The sequence below is a fragment of the Podarcis tiliguerta genome, assembly GCF_965153285.1.
Source record: "Podarcis tiliguerta genome assembly, chromosome: 14".
In the NCBI taxonomy this organism is placed as follows: domain Eukaryota; kingdom Metazoa; phylum Chordata; class Lepidosauria; order Squamata; family Lacertidae; genus Podarcis; species Podarcis tiliguerta.
Genome location: NC_139547.1, coordinates 12,318,917 through 12,339,925, shown reverse-complemented (window position 1 = coordinate 12,339,925; position 21,009 = coordinate 12,318,917). Strand labels below are relative to the sequence as shown.

The following is a 21,009-nucleotide window of genomic DNA, read 5'->3' as shown; positions in this document are numbered from 1 at the left end:
TCTGGTGCAGGCTATAGCCATGGACATGCTCTGTGATCTGATGGTGCAAAAATCCTGAGGATCCATGGGCTTTTACCTCCCCCCTCCCCCCGCAGCCTCCTTTACCAGCAACCTTATCTCCCTCCCCGATTGCTTGCCGATCAGCTGCTTCCTTTCAACACCCCCTTCCCTCTTTCAAAAAAAAACACACAAAAAAACATGATCTGCTTTTCGCCCCTGGGCAATTCGGCTCCAGGGACCACACATTCACTCCATAAGACTCACAGACATTTTCCCTTACTTTTTAGGAAGAAAAAAGTGCATCTTATGTAGCGAAAAATACGGTCCCGCCCCCCAAAGGCATTGTCTCTCTGATGCATACTCAACATGGAACAAGGTGCAAAACCACTGGGGGAGTTTCCCCCTTAAACCTTCCATGCAGTCACATATGCTTGTCCTAGGACTATACTGGCTAGCATTTGCAGGCAAAGAAAACATGCAGTTACCTTTTTCCTGAGACAGCTTTTCCTCTTGTCTTTGGTGATGAGGTTTATATGGCGCTGCACCACGATCCAGTCCTTCTGCTACAAATCCATCTAAGAAAGATAAGGAAGCATCTACCTGCGATGAATTAGGGGGCGAGATCAAAAGGTGATGATTATTCAGTTATCAGCCTCTTAAGAAAATACCATCCCACCATCTAAATCTGCTCTGAACTACTATAACAATTAAATACTCCAAGTGAGTGGTTTTTTCACCCCAGCCTCACTGGTGCAGTTAAGAAATCAGAGGGGAGCAATCCTAGCATGTTGCCTGACATAAAAGCCGAACATTATCCATTAGCTTCTACTCAAAAAGGCTGTGAGATCTTGCTACTAGCGGTGGAAGTGAGATGCCTCTATATAGGTTCAAACTGCCTGTATCTTTTGCACAATGTTTAGAAACATGGTACTCTCCTCTCCAGTGTGTTCTGAAGAAACATTCAGCTCCCAAGGACGAAGCAACAATGCAGAGAGAGATGCGATGTCATTAACTCACCACTACGTCCTTGCAACTAGCATCAACAGGGAACAGTTGCTTCATCAATTCTTTGTTTTCATATAGATGCTTTAATTCAAAGGCATACTGCCTCATGCAGGTATCCAAGGAGGTACTGAATTCCATGATAAGTTTTTCAACAGTTTTGGAACAGGTGGTATGAGAAGCTATTTTAGTGGCTGCAGCCACGATCCAGGCTTTGGTTTCAGGAGTGGCATTGTTCCTAAGTATCCTATGCAAACTCGCCAAGACAACTTCTGGATCCACATTCTTCATAAGGTATGCATATTCCCCCAACACCTGTCAGAGGACAGTTATAAACACCATGATCAGCATATGAAGGCTATGAGCAATGAGGAAATGAAGATTCGTCTCCGTGTCTTGCATTTGTGCAAGAGCACAGAAAAAGTCAGGGACGCGGGTGGCACTGTGGGCTAAACCACAGAGCCTAGGGCTTGCCGATCAGAAGGTCGGCAGTTCGAATCCCCGCAACGGGGTGAGCTCCCGTTGCTCGGTCCCTGCTCCTGCCCACCTAGCAGTCTGAAAGCACGTCAAGTGCAAGTAGATAAATAGGTACCGCTGCAGCGGGAAGGTAAATGGCGTTTCCATGCGCTGCTTTGGTTTGCCAGAAGTGGCTTAGTCATGCTGGCCACATGACCCGGAAGCTGTCTGCGGACAAACGCCGGCTCCTTCGGCCAATAAAGCAAGATGAGCACGCAACCCCAGAGTCGGCCACGACTGTACCTAATGGTCAGGGGTCCCTTTACATTTTTTACAGAAAAAGTCAAGGGGTGTAGAAAAAGCCATTGAGGTGTGCAGAGGGAAATCTGAATTTCAGAACAAAAGAAACAAAAAACAAAACCAGAGTTTACAGATAAATTAAGCAATAAGCCGACACCTGAGCTGAAACACAAACTTTTATCCTCAAAACTTTCTTAAGCAACCCAGAATGGCAGAAAGAAATTTACTGGACCCAGAGGAGGAAACAAGCAGGTTTCAAGGTCTGCAGAATTCAACATAGGTCTGCAGAATTCAACATAGCTCAAAGTACATGACTACAGACGCACTGAGAACATTCAGCAGCAAATATTTTCAAAACAAGGTTAAAAACAAGTCACAGTGTAGTTACAAAAGGCATAATGATTTCACACAATCCCTCTCTGAAGTCCTGCAGGGATGCTGCCAGTCAGTCTTGACAATTCTGAGCCAGATGAACCAATGATCTGATTTGGTATAAGGCAACTTCTTGTTTCTTATTGGTCATACAAGCTGACCTCAGAAATGTAGTTGTCTAGTAAAAACAAGGCAATCTACTGATAAACCACAGGTTGCCAACCATACTGAAAACTGATCATGGAACAGGTTACTAAAAATGTCACATTTTATTGGGTAGCATATGATTATTATAATTTGTTTTTAAAAATAATAATTAAGCATGCAGCTGTCAAACACAGAAACACTTGTCCCTAGGTATGAAAGAACTGTCTCAGCCCTTGAAAAATCATGATCTATGAAACAAAGGATATTAAAAAAAAAAATAGATTTGGGGGGTTTTCTCACAAACCTTCTTGTTCCTGGTCCTTAAAAAAATAAAAACCACACAAATTTTAACCTTATCAGTGCAAAACAGAAGGACTTCCTTTTTTTGGAAACTCGAGATTCTTAGAAAAGCATGAAGACCACTCCTCTAGCAAGGCAGCAGCCCTCTTAGTTTCAGTTTATCACTTTTCAGCCACGCTGGGAATTCGGCAATTTAATGCTGGAGGTGTGAGAAGCGGAAAAACATGCTTAAGTCTCACAGTGAAATCAGTGGAATTGTGAAGCGCTTAACCTTGGCCCAATGATGCCCCCTGCCGACAGCTAAATAAATGAACAGCATCCTGTCACTGTGTGAAACAAATGACCATTTACACACAGACAACCATGTCTCAACTTCCCTTAAAATATTATCACAACTCAAATTTCAATTGCCTATGCTGTACCTACAATTCCCATAAAGGTAAAGGTAAAGGGACTCCTGACCATTAGGTCCAGTCATGACCGACTCTGGGGTTGCGATGCTCATCTCGCTTTATTGGCCGAGGGAGCCGGCATGCAGCTTCCGGGTCATGTGGCCAGCATGACTAAGTCGCTTCTGGCAAACCAGAGCAGCACATGGAAACGCTGTTTACCTTCCCACCAGAGTGGTACCTATTTATCTACTTGCACTTTGACGTGCTTTCGAACTGCTAGGTTGGCAGGAGCAGGGACCGAGCAACGGGAGCTCACCCTTTCGCGGGGATTTGAACCGCCGACCTTCTGATCAGCAAGTCCTAGGCTCTGTGGTTTAACCCACGGCGCCACTTGAGTCCCTACAGCGCCACCTGCGCCCCTACAATTCCCATATTTCCTTTCTAATCTGTGTCTTTTCTTACCCAACTCATTACTTGAAGGAATTTCTGTGGATAAGCTGCATTTTCATCCTCTAGCAGCGCAAGATAGGACTGGACAGCATGAAGTCGTAGCTGGCTATCTTCCTTTGCATCTTCAAAACCTAGAAAGGACATCACAATATATTTCTCTTTCCCGATGTCTGTGTGTGTGTTTTCTCCATAAAAGACAAATGACACTACTCCCTACTTCCGCTACTGAATTTTGTATATTATGCTCACCTTCAGCAAGGAGCTGCAAGAAGCTGTTTGGGATGTCAGGGTGCATTTTATCTCCTCCTACGGAAAATACTGCATTCATAGTCTGGATGAACCATTCATTGTCAGGAGCATATGTGCCAGGAAACATTAAGGAAAGCTGAACTGTAGTATCAACACATAAACTCTTATCTTTCATGTTTGAGTGATCCATTCCAACCCACAAAGCATTTTCTAACTAAGACGGGAAATGATTACTGAAATCCTTTCCAAAACAGAGGAATGGGTCAGGGCGTCCACCTATTATCCAGAAGGTCGGTGGTTCAAGATTGAGTTTGAATCCTGACAAGACAGAAGTACTGTTCTTGGGGGACAGGGGGCGGGCTGGTATGGAGGACTCCCAGGTCCTGAATGGAGTAACTGTGCCCCTGAAGGACCAGGTGCGCAGCCTGGGAGTCATTTTGGACTCACAGCTGTCCATGGAGGCACAGGTCAAATCTGTATCCAGGGCAGCTGTTTATCAGCTCCGTCTGGTACGTAGGCTGAGACCCTATCTGCCTGCAGACTGTCTCGCCAGAGTGGTGCCTGCTTTGGTTATCTCCCGCTTGGACTACTGCAATGCGCTCTACGTGGGGCTACCTTTGAAGGTGACCCGGAAACTACAACTAATCCAGAATGCGGCAGCTAGACTGGTGACTTGGGAGCGGTCAACAGAATGCACTTCCACAACCATACAGCAATTCTCTGCAGTGTTTTCTTAAAGCTTACTAATGCACATTTAGGAGAAGCAATACACTCATGACGTAACCATTCCAGAGGCATTCAAAGGATATTTTTCAGCTAATTCTGCTATTTTGCCAACTATGTTGATGATGGTATACTCCTCCTTACTTTGAGTAAGGTAGTCAAGCATCTTCTGTACTATGACAGTGACATTCTGCCCGTTGGTGATTCTATACAGTAGTTCTAATGTCTGAAGAAAGAAAAACGTTAACCATGCCAATGTTTAGCTGTCCTCAAACAGAACAGCAGAATAATAAGCAACATGCTTCAGGGTTGTGAATATGACCAAAGCCATGCTCTAGATAAACAAGTACCATGCATCTTAACAGTTGCAGAGCTTTAAGAATGGGTTAACATGAACCATAAAGGAAATGCATAAGAACGAACGTTTCCTGAATGAACTCCCTCATAGAAACAACAGAAATGGTTCCTGTTAGAGCTGTGGTTGAGGAAGCACAAGGAAGTAAGCATACTGAAAAATGCATACGCATCAGCAAGGGAACTTCAGAAATCACGCTGCTGAGCCATTCACATGGCGCTGTGGGTTAAACCACAGAGCCTAGGACTTGCCGATCAGAAGGTCGGTGGTTCGAATCCCCGCAACAGGGTGAGCTCCCCTTGCTCGGTCCCTGCTCCTGCCAACCCAGCAGTTCGAAAGCACATCGAAGTGCAAGTAGATAAATAGGTACCACTCTGGCAGGAAGGTAAACGGTGTTTCCGTGCACTGCTCTGGTTCGCCAGAAGCGGGTCAGTCATGCTGGCCACATGACCCGGAAGCTGTATGCCGGCTCCCTCGGCCAATAAAGCGAGATGAGCGCCGCAACCCCAGAGTCGGCCACAACTGGATCTAATGGTCAGGGGTACCTTTACAGTGGTACCTCTGGATGCGAACGGGATCCGCTCCGGACCCCCGTTCACATCGAGAAGCGAATGCAACCTGCGCATGCGCAGGTCGCGATTTGTGATTCACTGCTTCTGCGCATGAACATGATGTCATTTTGACCATCTGTGCATGCGTGAGTGGCGAAACCCGGAAGTAACGCGCTCTGTTACTTCCAGGTTGCTGCAGCGTGCAACCCGAAAATACTTATCCCGAAGCTACTTCAACCCGAGGTATGACTGTACCTTTTTACACAAGTTTGCAACTGCATGTGCTTGTGTCCACACAACACACATGGAATACAGTGGTACCTTGGTTTACAACCATAATCCGTTCTGGAGGTCCATTTGTAAACCAAAACAGGTTGTAACCCAAGGTGCGCTTTCGCTATTGGTTCGTAATAATAAAAAAAATGGGTTGTAATCCCAAAAAATGGTTACAAACCGGGACACGCACTTCCAGGTTTGACGTGTTTGTAATCCAAAACATATGCAAACCAAGGTACCACTGGACTGGACTGCAGGCGACAACCTCACCTAGAAATCTGCATGCACTCTGGTTCACAAGGTTTTTTTTTTCTTTTCAGCTAGAAACCCAATCTATACTAACAATTTTATTTCATTTTTATTTTGCATTCATGGATTGGCTACTCCTAATGGAAAGAACAGACCAGTACACTCCCAAAAGTAGTCATTAGTTCCAGATGGGTATCTTGCTATGCTGGCACTAAATCAGTCTAAAGGTAACCTTTTTCATTTCGCTCAATATCTTTATGTCAGAGGTTAAAGAGGAATGATAACTTCTTTCAAAACCATCTAATATGCACGTTATATCCCGCACAAACATGGGAAGCTCTCATTCTTACAGTAAATATCACAAATCCCCACAATGGGGGAGCAATATTAAGAAAATACCAATTTGAAATTTATTACTAAAGATTGTGCTTGTTAAAATTCCACTTACCTCTCTTTTAATAATGGGATCAGGATGATCCAAGCACTCAATTATTGTCATTTGGTGCTGCAGTGCTAGGGCAGGATCCTGCTGGACAACATATGTTAGGGCCTTTAATCCTAGAAAGAAAAGTTACTGCAAAGAATGCAAGCTGAAAACACGGGCATTCAGCATCAAACGCACAGGGTTGTGACAATCGGGAGAACTTACCCAAATATTTCAAATTAATTTTAGGCGACAGGACAAATTTTCCAATGCATTTGGCGGCCTTCTCAAGTAGATCAGATTTAGGGTAAATTGTGTAAATTGTCTGGACACATTCAAACAAGATTGCTGCAGGAAGATCAATGAAAAAGAAAATGATAGTTTCTGTAAAAACAAATAGGCACATGAATATTAAACAAGTCCCATTAGTTTATAGAGACATCAGAACTTTGGTGTTGTGGCCTTTGTTGAAAGCACTCCTGAGCATGTGGATTTTTATATTTCTAGCACTTCATGTTCCATTTCTACTGGATGTATTTGAAGGATAGGCTAGCTGCTTCAGGAATGCATTTCTTACATTCTGAAACACCCTTAGTTACCTTCCGATCTATGTATGTGTACCTTTAAAGGACCACATTAATCCATGTGTTAAGACCTTCTGAGGTTCTTCTCTGAGTTCCCCTGCTTGCTAATGCTCAACAGTCATAATCACCCAGAAAGTCTGCTTACGGAATGATCTCTCAGGTATTCTCATGTCTTTTGATGGCAAGCCTAGAATTTCATCTCTTGTCACCGCTATCCACCTTAGTTCCCTAGACTCACTTCCTGCAAATGTTAGTTCAGGCACTAAAATCTGGATTATATCCTTTGTTTAGAAAATGTGCTGTAACCTACCATACGTAATGTTATGGTTTATCTCCGCTCTCCTTAAAGATTCATCCAGAACATCATACATTAATTCGCTGGTCCTGTTACAAAGAGAGAAGGAACAATGTTTTTTAACACAGAATTAGTCTCACGATCTCAGTCCTAAGTAACTTCTCATGTAGTCCAACAACCCCTTATGATCGTTTTAAGGGGGCACCTTCATATCATTACTGGAGCAGCGCAAAGAATGTGCCGCGTCAACGGTTGAGGAACAGATGGCAAACCCTGCCCCTTGCAAAACTTATTGTTTTATTTTTTGTTTCATGGGAGTACGGTAACAAAGTGAGAGGGACCAGTGTGAACTGTTGAAAAGTTCAAGCCAAGAAGAGAAAGCCTACCTTGGATCATCTTTTCCAAGAAGCCCCAATATTCTTAGAAGCTGGATTTGCAACCAAGGTGCTGGCACACTGTGATAATTGAAGTCTACAGGGAGTTTTCCTCCCACCACCTGCTTTAGAATAGCGACAAAGCTGCCAGTCAAGTCTTTGTATCCAGAGGAGTTTTCCTAGACAAAGAGACAAAACACAGAGACCTTACAGAAACAGAAACAAAAGCTATTAATGTTTCACTTACTCATTTGTCTCTCCTTGCCTTTTCATGCAAATGTTCTCTCCCCCGATTTTAAAAATCAAAATAAAATACAGCCAAGAAGCAAAAAAATGTGCAAAAGAAACTCATTACGCCCATCAAAAGGTCCCGGGTTCAACTCCAGCATCTCCTGCTAGGGTTGGGAGAGACCATAGCCAAAACGCTGGAGAGCTGCTGCAAGCCAGTGCAAGCGATCCCGAATGAGATGGGCCAATGGTCTGACTCAGTAGAAGGCAGCTTTTTGTATAATATGTCAGAAGTGCACAAACACTGGCCTGAGCAGACAGAAATGCTGCAATGCTGATGCACAGTTAAGATTTCTATTCTCTTGGTCATTTCACTGAAGGCAAAAGCCCAGGTCATATTGTGCAGTGTCCAGCGTTCTATGTCTGCTGGCAAAATATCTTGCACATTGATGAGTTGTAATGATGTCCACAAGTGGAATCCAAGTCAACATTTGCACTAGTGCAGGGGTGGTAAACCTCTGGCCGGGAGATCAATCTTGGCCCATCAAGCTGCCCTATTTGGCCAGGAATGCCATTTCCCCCAAACCACATCCACTTGCCCATCAGGCTGGTGGGAGGACAGAGTTTAATACTGCATTGGCTCCACACCGTCCCCAACAGGGAACAGGATTTAATCCCCATTCATGAGCTGAATGGTGAGAGTTAAAGCCCTTTGCAAAAGCACTCTGAAACAGCTCAAAGCTTCTCCTTTAAGCAGGCAGGTGGGCAAGAGGACCAAGGATCCCTGCCCCCTCCCCCCCCCGCCGCCCAACTTGAATGAATGCAGAGCAACTTCAAACAGTTATTTAGTACTTTTTGCAAAGTTCTTTAAAACAGCCCCAATGCTGCTGTTCCAGCTGCCAGAGGCTCAAACAGGAGTGGTGGAGGAGCTGCCTGAAAACCCTTTGCAAAAAGCTTTTTGAAGCTGCTGCACCTCTTTTCCTTTAAACATCAATGTTCAAAGTAGGGGGACAGGTGTTTCAAAGAGCGATTTTGCAAAGGGCTTAAGGCCACTGACCCTGTAGAGGCTGAAACATGAGCAAAGGGGACTGTCAGAAAGCGCTTTGCAAACAGCCAAAAAGGATTTGAAGCGGCTGCATGTTCCCAGCTGGCTGCCAGGCACTTGGGAATCCTGTGCAAGGGATTTTAAGAGGCAGGCGGGGGCCATCCATGTGTCAATCATGTGACATCATTTAACTGGAAGGTAGACTGTTCCGTCCATCTGTAAAATTTGGCCCACAAGGCTGATCCTGAGCCAAATGCAGCTAAAAAGCCTTCCCGCCCCTGTGCTAGCGGAAACTTGTCGCATGGCACATTGTGGGGTCTCTTGCACAATAAAATTAGCAGCAGCTGTGTGTGCACTCTCTTGTGCAAAGAAATTCCACTGGTGCAAAACAATTTCCCAGTGGAACAAGTGTGCTGCTAGGTGTTTTTCGATGCAGCACATGGTTACCCAGTGCTGTTGCTGTTTAAGATCCTCACCTTCACCATTTGGAGATAGATGTGCAACGAAGCAGCCATAACTCCCACATCCCTGTCGCAAAGTGCCTTCCGGAACTTGTCGTGGATGTGCTGGACTTGGTTGGGAGCAATAAGGTAGAACTTGTACAATGCTTGGACTGCTTTTCTTCTGATAATTTCCCTAGAAGAGACAAATCAGTGCACCTTATTGGCAGCCACCTATACTGTTGTTTCATCCAGACATATCTTAAGATCCATGCTTATATCACAGTTCTGGAATTGAACTCAGGTTTCCTAGAATTTTGTAAGCAAAGACATACTTTGAATGCTGAAGCTTATCTTCTATTAGTGGAAGGACAGCTGGAATCATTTCCCGCGGAAAGATTTGGCTTGCCACAGTCAGAGCCATACACACTTCCAGGAGGTTAGTACTCTGCAAATCCTGTCAAGACACATGAAAACAAAGCCGTTAATTTCCCACTCAAGTTAAGATCTCTCATAATGCACAGTGGTACCTCTAGTTACAAATTTAATTCGTACCGGAGGTCCATTCTTAACCTGAAACTGTTCTTAACTAGAGGTGTGCTTTCGCTAATGGGGCCTCTTGCTGCCGCTGCACCGCCAGCAAAAGATTTCCGTTCTCATCCTGGGGCAAAGTTCTCAACTCGAGGTAACTCTTCCAGGTTAGCGGAGTTTGTAACCTGAAGCGTTTGTAACCTGAGGAGTTTGTAATTCAAGGTACCACTGTACTTTCAAAACAAATGAACACAAACAAACAAACAGAACCTGTTTACAATTTTTACTTCCATAAGCAACACACTGTTAGGCCTCAAATTTGCCAGGTTTGAATCCAAGCTACAGCTTCACACTACAAAAGGTGGAGAGAGGCTCTTCTGCTTTGGGTATAGGACGGTGAACCAAGCATGAGCCAATATTATGGCTCCTGCGTGGGGCGATTAGCCTTTTTTGACTCACACTTCCTCTTTAGAAACCCATGTGACCACCTCCTTTTGCGGCTATTTGGAGGGCATGTCCAGGACCTGAGTAAGGGACGCGGGTGGCGCTGTGGGTTAAACCACAGAGCCTAGGACTTGCCGATCAGAAGGTCAGCGGTTCGAATCCCCACGATGGGGTGAGCTCCCGTTGCTCGGTCCCTGCTCCTGCCAACCTAGCAGTTTGAAAGCACCTCAAAGTACTAGTAGATAAATAGGTACCGCTCTGGTGGGAAGGTAAAGGGTATTTCCGTGCGCTGCTCTGATTCGCCAGAAGCGGCTTAGTCATGCTGGCCACATGACCCGGAAGCTGTACGCCGGCTCCCTCGGCCAATAAAGCGAGATGAGCACCGCAACCCCAGAGTCGGTCACGACTGGACCTAATGGTTAGGGGTCCCTTTACCTTTACCAGCACCTGAAGGGGTACAGGCTTTGGAAAGACTGCTCCTCCTCCAACCAACTCACATCCCTGGTCCAGGCCTCTGTCCCATCTTGGCTGTTGTGCCATTACACCTGCCCATCCCATAGGCCACGGTGAGAACAGGATGTTGCACTACACTGGCCTGATTCAGCAGACCTGTCTGACGCCGTGTCTGTATTATCTCATGTGGCAATGGCATTGGGGCAGGGGGCGTTGCCATATATCCCATAGCCTCTGAGCAAGTGGAACAAGAACTGCAATTTCAAGTGGAAGAGCAGTGTGGCTAGAAAGGGAAACCACCACTGACAACAGAGGACAACACTGTCACGTCTCCTCCTGAGAGGTCTCAACCATCAAGTCTGCTGACTGGGAGAAGAACTGTGTGGCAAGAGCTGCCCTGTCCTCTTGGCCTGGACATTGTCACCTGCCCTCCTCTTGAACTTGGGGGACGGCGGAGAAGAGTGCTTCCAACAAGAGACCACTCTTTATCAAGACAAAACCACCACTAACGTCAGCGAAAAGCTGCCACTCTTCCAGACAGCCAGAATCCCCATTGACAAAACGATGTAACTGCTTTGTGAAAATTGTTACTTGATGAGCTTGCCTTTACCTCCTCCTGCCCAATTCCTTTTTCCTTGCATGCCGTGTCTTTTTAGATTACGAGCTAGAGGAAGGACTGTCTCAGCACTGGTTTTTGTAAGCCACTCCCAGAGTCATTTTGGCTGAAGGGTAGGGCGTTAATAAACGTCTTAAATGAATAATTACTAAACCTTTCTCTTTTGGGATTTTATTTTTTTGCAACAACAACAAAAAAAGTCCCACAGCACTGGTTTGATTGTCACTGGGCTTAGAACAGATTTTTTTGAATGGGGAAGGGTTGCAGGAACCAACACAAAGATTCTGTGTCTCAATAGCTGCATTGTACACAAAAGAAAAGTCCCACAGACCCCAAAAATCTACCTGAAGATTTTATTGATTTTCAGATATAACAGTTTGAAGAAAGGAGTTTATTAATAAATACATCATATGAGGGTTTTGAATTAAAGTTTTTCTTTTTTTAAAGGAGAACAACTCAGGCCTGAGGTCAGTGTGATGTTTACCTCCAAACCTCCCACAAAACTGTTACCTTCACAACTGTATTCACAAGCAGAAGCAGCAGTTCATGGTTTTCATGAAGAAATAGAGAAACTGCCAGATAACCTAAAAGAAAAGAAAGATTAACCTACATCAGGTGTTCCAACTTATTTGTATTCCATTTCTGTCATGCTCTGACTTGCAAGCTCAAAGCAGCTTATGGTTTTCCCAAAACACAAAATGCTTGTGTTTTGGAAAATCTAAATAACAAACTGTCTGAGAAACGAAAAGGCAAAAATTGTTTTTTTTAAAAAATTATTATTATACTATTCAATAATGAAAACAACTACTATTAATATGATTATTCTTCTTCTTCTTTATGCCTCAGCCACACTGGGTGGCTTCCAACACATATAAAAATATAATAAAACATCAAACATTTTTAAATTCCTGATACAAGGCTGCCTTCAAATGTCTTCTAAAAGTTGCATAGTTATTTATCGGCTTGACATCTGATGGGAGGGTGTTCCACAGGGCGGGCGCCACTGCCAAGAAGGCCCTCTGCCTGGTTCCCTGTAACTTCACCTCTCGCAGTGAGGGAACTGTCAGGCGGCCCTGAGAGCTGGACCTCAGTGTCCGGGCTGAACAATGAGGGTGGAGACACTCCTTCAAGTATACAGGGCCAAGGCCAAGATAAATATTAGTTATTTTAATATTAATATTTAATATTAGTTTGCCTTTCTGGAATCTCCCAACAGTATGCCACAAGGGTAGCTATTGGAGAGTAGCAGTGAAAAGCAAAACCTAGTCCATTAGAGCAGTGTTTCCCAAACTTGGTCTCCAGTTGTTGTTGGACTACAACTCCCATCATCCCTAGCTAGCAGGACCAGTGGTCAGGAATGAGGGGAATTGTAGTCCAAAAATAGCTGGAGACTCAAGTTTGGGAAACACTGCATTACAGCAAAGGAAGTTTGCGGATTTGCAAGCATTGTTTCAGCATTTTATACTATCATAAAACTGACTCCTTAAAATTTGGCCCATGGGGATGTGGGGGGAGGTGCCTGCTTCTCCAGCTAGCGGGACAAGATTTATAGGCCAAGGAGTGGTTAATGTTTCTCTGCAGGAAGAAACTACCCATAAATAAGTGGTGGTGCTCCACCCTCTGCTTAAGAAGCCTTCACTGAATCTGGAGGTACTGCCTAGTTCTTATGATCTACCACTTTGGGCTCCATCATCCATAATTAAATCATGGGTGAGTAAAGGTAAAGGGACACCTGACCATTAGGTCCAGTCGTGGCCGACTCTGGGGTCGCGGCGCTCATTTCGCTTTATTAGCTCAGGGAACCGGCATACAGCTTCCGGGTCATGTGGCCGGGATGACTAAGCCGCTTCTGGCGAACCAGAGCAACGCACGGAAACGCCGTTTACCTTCCCGCCGGAAGGTACCTTACCTATTTACAGTGGTACCTCACAAGACGAATGCCTCGGAAGATGAAAAACTCCCAAGACGAAAGAGTTTTTCGTTTTCTGAGTTGCTTCGCAAGACGGATTTCCCTATGGGCTTCCTTTGCAAGACGAAACATCTTGCGCCTTTTTTTAAAAACCACCAATGCATTCCTATGGGAAACCGTCAATACACAGCGGTGCTTCGCAAGACGAAAAAACTCGTAGAACGAAAAAACTCGCAGAACAAATTAATTTCGTCTTGCGAAGCACCACTGTATCTACTTGCACTTTGACATGCTTTCGAACTGCTATTTTGACAGGAGCAGAGACCGAGCAAGGGGAGCTCACCCCGTTGCGGGGATTCGAACCGCCGACCTTCTGATCAGCAAGTCCTAGGCTTTGGTTTAACCCACAGCGCCACCCGCATCCCGCAAATCATGGGTTGTAAAGGACTTCTTATGGACCAACCTGCTCAGTTATTGCGTTCCAGTGAACCTGCCACAGTCCTAAGACAACCAGAGCTATACATGAGTTTTGATGAGCAGCATACTGTCACATGATGCTTTGGAATACGTACCGACCCTTTTCTCAAAAAGGTTTCCTTGTTGTGCCAACTTGATGGCATGGATGTATCCGAAAGAGGCCTCATAGCCCAGCATCTCGCAATAGATCAGCCTCACCATGCATTCCTTCATCAATTTCTAAAATGCAAGAAGCAAATCAAACTGAAATAAGCGGGCTTCTCAAGTGCTAGTTCTACAAAGAGCATCAACATTAACAATGCTAATGAATTCCAGCAAACAATTAGCAAGCTGTATACAACACCAAAACATAAAAGAAGAAGCAATTATTTGCTACTATCTGAATGTGGCACGCGAGCTATTACCCGCAGACGGCAAAGACTAAGGACCACTTTTGGTATCTTCTTTTTAAAATCATGGGAGCACTTTCACTATTCAATCCTGCTCTGGTTAAGGCTGTGATACCGTTAAGCTCCCCCGCTCCCCCCCCCCATTTTCAAGCTTTTCTTTAACATTACAGTGAGTGCAATCCTATTCTGAAGATTCATCAATTGGAGAGCTATAGGATTCAAGGGAGGTCCCACTGCACCACTATGATAAATAGCTTAGGTAAAGGTAAAGGTACCCCTGCCCGTACGGGCCAGTCTTGACAGACTCTAGGGTTGTGCGCCCATCTCACTCAAGAGGCCGGGGCCAGCGCTGTCCGGAGACACTTCCGGGTCATGTGGCCAGCGTGACATCGCTGCTCTGGCAAGCCAGAGCCCCACACGGAAACGCCGTTTACCTTCCCGCTAGTAAGCGGTCCCTATTTATCTACTTGCACCCGAGAGTGCTTTCGAACTGCTAGGTTGGCAGGTGCTGGGACCGAACAACGGGAGTGCACCCCGCCGCAGGGATTCGAACCGCCGACCTTTTGATCGGCAAGCCCTAGGCGCTGAGGGTTTTACCCACAGCGCCACCCGCGTCCCTGTGATAAATAGCTTAGGGTAGGTCTAACTACAGTCATACCTCTGGTTACAGATGCTTCAGGTTGCGTTTTTTCGGGTTACGGATGCGTCAAAACCCGGAAGTACCGGAACGGGTTACAGTGGTACCTCAGGTTACATACGCTTCAGGTTACATACACTTCAGGTTACATATACTTCAGGTTACAGACTCCACTAACTCAGAAATACTACCTCGGGTTAAGAACTTTGCTTCAGGATGAGAAGAGAAATTGTGCTCCAGCGGCGCGGCAGCAGCAGGAGGCCCCATTAGCTAAAGTGATGCTTCAGGTTAAGAACAGTTTCAGGTTAAGAACGGACCTCCGGAACGAATTAAGTACTTAACCCGAGGTACCACTGTACTTCCAGGTTTCAGCAGTCATGCATGCGCAGAAGCGCCGAATCACAACCCGTGTGTGTGCACACGTGGCGCTGCAGGTTGCGAACATGCCTCCCGCATGGATCACGTTCACAACCTGAGCGTCCACTGTAGATCTCATCCTAAACCTCTGGTCCTAAACTCTGATCCTAAACCTCTGATGCCTTGCGGGAGAAGTAAAGTCTAAGGAGTAAGTCCTACACAAATCTGGAGTGTAGTCCCTAAGATGGGTGGGTGGAGCCTTTCAGAAACTCCTGCAGCCAACCTGGAGCCATATTGCTTTGCTTTCCATCAGCAAAGCCAAGAAGAGGGCCCAGTCATAGAATCATAGAATTGGAAGGGACCCTGAGGATCATCTAGTCCAACCCCCTGCAGTGCAGGAATACGCAGATGTCCCATACAGGGATCGAACCTGCAACCTTGGCATTATCAGCACCACACTCTAACCAACTGAGCCATCTTGTCAGGGGCCCAGGACCTCCATGCACACTGCCCAGGCTTGCGCCCCGTGGAAGTCACTTCAGTGCAGCAGTTTGACTTCACTCCTGGAGGTACACTCCATTGTCTCTCAAGAAAGACGGGTGGCAGCAACAACAGGTGTGAAGAACCATTGGCCCTCCAGATGTTGCTGGATTTTTAACTCCTTGCCAGGCGTTAAACCACCAGAGTCTATTGTCGTAGATGATGGCAGCTGCAATCCAGCAACATTGAGAGGGCCAAAGATTCCCCAACCCTGCTCTAGTGGAATATCTCATGGGACATATATGCCAGTAGCAAAAATTGTTCAAACGCTAGGACAGGAACAATTGGCATTTCTCTTTTACAACTTACCAGTGTTGTAGTGGGTGCAGAAACGGTTGCTTTTAAATTATTTAATTCCTGTTGGATTAGTTTTTCTTCCTCCTAGTAAAAAAAAATTTAAAGCATTTTGTAAATACTTATTACTTTACTAGACATAAAACTATAATACAAAAGGCACTTTGTCACATATGTCAGTCAAAAAATATTCCTATTTTCTTGACATCTAAACATCAATAGTCTATACAATTACATTAGACGTCCGCATTCAATTGGGTCTGTTTTTTAAGCACACCATCTAGATGTCAAAAAGTTGTTCACAATGCAACACAATATTTCATTTTTTAAAAAAATCATAATACTCTTCTTGCATATCTGTTGATGCACCCTACCATAATGTCCTTAACAATTTCCTGCTGTCAATGGGAAGTTAAACACATGACTAGATCCAGGATTTTTTTTCCTTAAAAAATGTTTAGCGGTACTCTCATTTTCCTATTCATATTGAAATACTGCCCCTCAATGAGGCCAAAATTAGGTTCACCAAATGTTTATGCGTCCCCCCAGAAAAAAGCACTGCTTAAATCTCTCGCTGAAATCAAGGCGCATGAAAGAATGCCTAACTTTGCCTGAATCACGGCTAAACTTTGAAGAACCAAACTTTTTAAATAACCAGTTTTGACAGTATGAAATGCTGAAACAGCATCCTGGTCACGTTTGCAAATTTGTAATGTTCATTCCAACCTTGTTAGGTTTTTTTAAGAAACTTGCTTTTCTGGGAGCTATCTAACAGGTCATATTCTTCCTTCTTAGGCCCCAAACCTGCAACCCTCCCAGGAACTTAAGTGCCCCACATCTAATCAACAGGACGAGTTGCCCTTGGGATAAACTAGGGATTCCCTTTTTGGATTCCTCCTAACCTAGAATCATATTCTCCATCTGCACACACCCTGGGTACCACCCCCACCCCTTCATTTTTGTTTTTGTTGTCTGTTTTTTTGTCTCAAATTCTTTATTTTGCGCCAGTCAGGGGCAGAAAGAAGCACTCCCTAAAAACAAAAAAATTACCACCCCACTACTGATAACAAGATAAGATGTGCTTGTTTTACTGCACTATACTCTCTCTCTAATCCACATAACAAAAACCTAATTCAACCGTTCCCCACCTCAAAAGTTGCCAGCATCTTATTTTTTAAAAAATCCCCCAAGATTGGCAAATTACTCCATAAACTTCCACAATATGATATGTAAACGATTTTTTAAAAGTCTGTTTGACATCCTATACACCCTTTTAAAATGTGGCTCTTTTCTGGGTGGGGGGCTGTTACTGGGTTGTTGTTTTTATTCTGATTATATACGCTGCCATCTTTTCTGTGAACCGCCCTGAGACCTCCGGGTATATAAACTCAATAAATAATAATAAATGAATGAATAAGAATTAAAAAGCCACGTAAAACATCACGATATTGCCACACAAACGCTGCCAAAACAAAGCCGTTTCATACATGCAAACGTCCGAGGACGCTGCTGAAGGAGGCTCGCCCTCGGCCGCGTCCTGATGCGAGGAACACCGTGGGGCACTCTGTGCATGCCCAGAGGCACTCTCGCCGCACCCTACCCATTCCCCAGATTTCCTCCGCGATGACAAGGGACCCGAGCCCGGCTGCGGGTGGAAGCCGAGCAAAGGCCTCGCCTACTCGGAAGCAAAGCCCCGCCGGTTTCCAAGGAGGCAAACCAGGCCCCGTAGCCCCAAGCCCCGCGTACATGTTTGGAGGCGAGCGCGGTGATGCTCCGGATGAGGCCGCCGAGGCGAGAGGTGGCCGAGCTCCGGCCGGGTCCCCCGCCGCCGCCCAGCCCAGCCGCCGGCTCGTGCTGCCCCAGCAAGCCGGGCAAGGCGCTCAGCGTCCGCTCCACCACGTCGCTCATGCCCGGACCGGCGCCACGGCTGCCCGGGGCCGCTGTCGCAGCCCGGAAGAGGAGGCCCCGAGCCTGACGCCCCGGCCCAGGGAGAAGAGACGCCGGCCTGCCAGCCGCCGCTGCCGCCTCAGCGCTCACTTCCGGGCCGCCTCGGTCGGCGGAGAAGGCCGCTCGCCGCCCCCGGGAGGGCTTCCTCTCGAGGAAGGCGCCGGGCAGGGAGGCGGAGGAGGAGGCGGCCGGGCTGGGATCTAGAAGGAGAGCCGGGCGCTGCGGGGAGAAGTTATTTTTATTATTTTTATTCTTACATTATTATTATTTATAAGGTTTTTCCCCCCCATCCCGTAAACGAAACTCAGAGCGGCTTACAAAAACCAGGCATTATAGAGGAGGATAGAACGGCCTAAAACACACGTGCTGTTTTTTTTATCTATTATTATTATTATTATTATTATTAGGTTTTTCCCCATCCCAAAAATGAAACTCAGAGCGGCTTACAAAAACCGGGCATTAAAGAGGAGTGTAGAACAACCTAAAACACATAAGTGCTATTTTTATTTTTATCTATTATTATTATTATTATTAATTATTATTAGATTTTTCCCCATCCCAAAAATGAAACTCAGAGCGGTTTACAAAAACCGGGCATTAAGGAGAAGGATAGAACAGCCAAAAACACATGTGCTATTATTATTATTATTATTATTATTATTTATTAGGGTTTTTTTCCTCATTGCAGAAACAGCACCCAGAGCGGTTTACAAAAACCAGGCATTAAGGAGGAGGATAGAATGGCCAAAACTACATGTACTATTGCTATTGTTATTATTTATTAGGTTTTTTCCCCATCCCCCAAACGAAACTCAGAACGGCTTACAAAAACTGGGCATTAAAGAGGAGGAAAGAACAGCCTAAAATATGTAAGTGCTAGGATATAGGCAACTACACAAACGATGAGATAGGAGAGCCATCTTCAAATATCTCAAGGGCTGCCCCACGGAAGAGGGAACAAGCTTGTTTTCTCCTGCTCCTGAGGGTGGCCAAGATGACCAAGGGTCTGGAAACCAAGGCTTGTAAGAAATTGGTTGAAGGGGTTGGGTGTTCAACCTGGGAAAGAGGAGACTGAGAGGAGATAAGATGTTGTTCGAATCCCTGCAACGGGGTGAGCTCCCGTTGCTCGGTCCCTGTTCCTGCCAACCTAGCAGTTCGAAAGCACCTCAAAGTGCAAGTAGATAAATAGGTACCACTCTGGCGGGAAGGTAAACGGCGTTTCCGTGCGCTGCTCTGGTTCGCCAGAAGCGGCTTAGTCATGCTGGCCACATGACCCGGATGCTGTACGCCGGCTCCCTCAGCCAATAAAGCGAGATGAGCGCCGCAACCCCAGAGTCGTCCGCGACTGGACCTAATGGTCAGGGGTCCCTTTACCTTTTACAACCTTATTTACAGAGAACAAGAAATATAATTAGTGATAACAGAACATTATGTATGAAATATACTCGGAGTCGAGTGTGGATTTCATGTTCTTTATTCAGCTCATAGTAGTGAGGAATGGAAGTTCCCCCGAAATGTCTGCTTTATATACATTATTTACACAATGGGCCCCATATGATTGGCTAATTAAGGGATTCTCCTGTAGGCCAATCAGGTTGCGAATTCACTTCCACCAGGAGTTGGATTGGGTGGCTCCTGCGGACCAATCAGACTGCTGCATTCTGGACCCTATTGTTGTAGGACCAATCAGACTGCTGCATTTTGGATCCTATTCAACTCCGTACATAACAATGTATAAACAGCAGGATGTAACATTTGATGTAACAAACCAGAAATGGAAGTTGGGGGAAGTCAACAGGGAGGGGGGGAAATAGAAAATGGATGTTAAATGATGATAATTGAATAATTGTTATGAGAAAAGAAAATCAATAATTATTTTTTTAAAACCCATATGAAAACAGCAACCGTCTAGAAGCACCTCATGTCACCTATGTGCCTGCTCAGTCTACGGTCCAGATGCTAATTGAAGATGACCGACTTACAGCTGCTGTCATGGTCATTCCCCAACCAAAGGAATGCACACAGCAGATAGTTAACTTTATTGTCTGAATACCCACGCACGCTAGTCTAACGTCCAGGCAGCTATTCCCCAATTTGTGCTCTATAGAGCAGTTGCAGTTTATTTTCCCTCTTCAATCCCCTCATAGTTCTGGGAGACAGTGGTGCAGGAGAGGATGGGAAAGCACCCAGCCCTTCACTTGCCTGACTCTTCCTCCTCTTCTTCCAACCCATCTTGTGCTCCAGACCTGGAGAGTCCTCTCCTTCTGACTCTCCTGGTCTCCTGGCTGGTACAGTTCCCCACAAATCTCTGCCCCCCCCAAGTCAGACTCCAGCCCCCCTTCCCCCAGTGCATACTCAACTGCCAGTTCCCGGCAAGTGGCTGCTCTCTCTTCTTATGGATCTTTAAACCAGACTTGGACCAAAATATCAGAAGATCCAGCAATAAAGTTTGTAAATGTGCACGAGTACTGTTGGAAATGTAAAGAAAAAGAAGGAACATTTTATCATATGTGGTGGGAGTGTAAAAAGGTGAAAAACTTCTGGGAAATGAAAAAAATGTTGAAATATACATTTATTAAGAAACCAGAAGCATTTTTACTGGGCATTGTAGGAGATGATATAAATAGAAAGGATGGCAAATTGTTTTTATATGCGATGACGGCAGCAAGAATATTATTGGCACAAAAAAGGAAGCAAGAAGAATTACCGACGAAAGAAGACTGGAGGATGAAATTGATGGACTATGCAGAATTAGACAAACTAACAGGAAGAATTCGAAACCAGCAGGACCATAGATTCACAAAAGACTGGTGTAAATTTACAGATTATTTGAAAAGTAATTGTGATGACCAGATTATGTTTGTAAGGTTTGTAAGACGTTTTGTGAGGTGAATAATTTGAATTATTGCATAATTGGATAAAGAGGAGGATTGTTAGTTAAGATAATTAAAGGCAATATGAATTTAAGAAATGCAGAAGAAATGATAAAAATGGGGGCTCATCAGAGGTGCTGGTGGAAGTCCAAGAAGATTGTATAAAATATTAAGTTTTGTGGTATGTATGATAATTAATGTTTAAAAATTAATTAAAATTGATTTTTTTAAAAAATGTGCACATTTGGGTGACATGGAATCATGCTAGGGGAGCCTTTATATCAAGCATGAAGAATCCATGTCTCCAGATGTTGACTCAAACTCCCATCA

At 45.1% G+C, this 21,009-nt stretch overlaps 1 protein-coding gene across 2 annotated transcripts in view; it reads right to left on the bottom strand.

Annotated features, from left to right (window-relative positions):
- The window catches only part of AP4E1 (adaptor related protein complex 4 subunit epsilon 1), a 29,589-nt gene extending 11,460 nt beyond the window's left edge, over positions 1 to 18,129 (bottom strand). Inside the window, exons 1-15 of one of the 2 annotated variants that reach the window (XM_083411858.1) lie at positions 17,606 to 18,129; positions 15,875 to 15,946; positions 13,738 to 13,861; positions 11,767 to 11,840; positions 9,548 to 9,669; positions 9,249 to 9,408; positions 7,512 to 7,678; positions 7,141 to 7,214; positions 6,472 to 6,594; positions 6,271 to 6,380; positions 4,478 to 4,617; positions 3,669 to 3,781; positions 3,432 to 3,550; positions 1,018 to 1,317; positions 486 to 600 (exon numbers count right to left, since the gene is read on the bottom strand). In XM_083411858.1, coding sequence (XP_083267984.1) covers positions 486 to 600; positions 1,018 to 1,317; positions 3,432 to 3,550; positions 3,669 to 3,781; positions 4,478 to 4,617; positions 6,271 to 6,380; positions 6,472 to 6,594; positions 7,141 to 7,214; positions 7,512 to 7,678; positions 9,249 to 9,408; positions 9,548 to 9,669; positions 11,767 to 11,840; positions 13,738 to 13,861; positions 15,875 to 15,946; positions 17,606 to 17,767 — 1,975 coding nt within the window. In that variant the 5' untranslated portion in view covers positions 17,768 to 18,129. Of the gene's footprint in view, positions 1 to 485; positions 601 to 1,017; positions 1,318 to 3,431; positions 3,551 to 3,668; positions 3,782 to 4,477; positions 4,618 to 6,270; positions 6,381 to 6,471; positions 6,595 to 7,140; positions 7,215 to 7,511; positions 7,679 to 9,248; positions 9,409 to 9,547; positions 9,670 to 11,740; positions 11,841 to 13,737; positions 13,862 to 15,874; positions 15,947 to 17,605 lie in introns of both variants that reach the window. The other variant, XM_083411859.1, reaches the window with a different exon arrangement.
- Between the last annotated feature and the right edge of the window lie 2,880 nt (positions 18,130 to 21,009).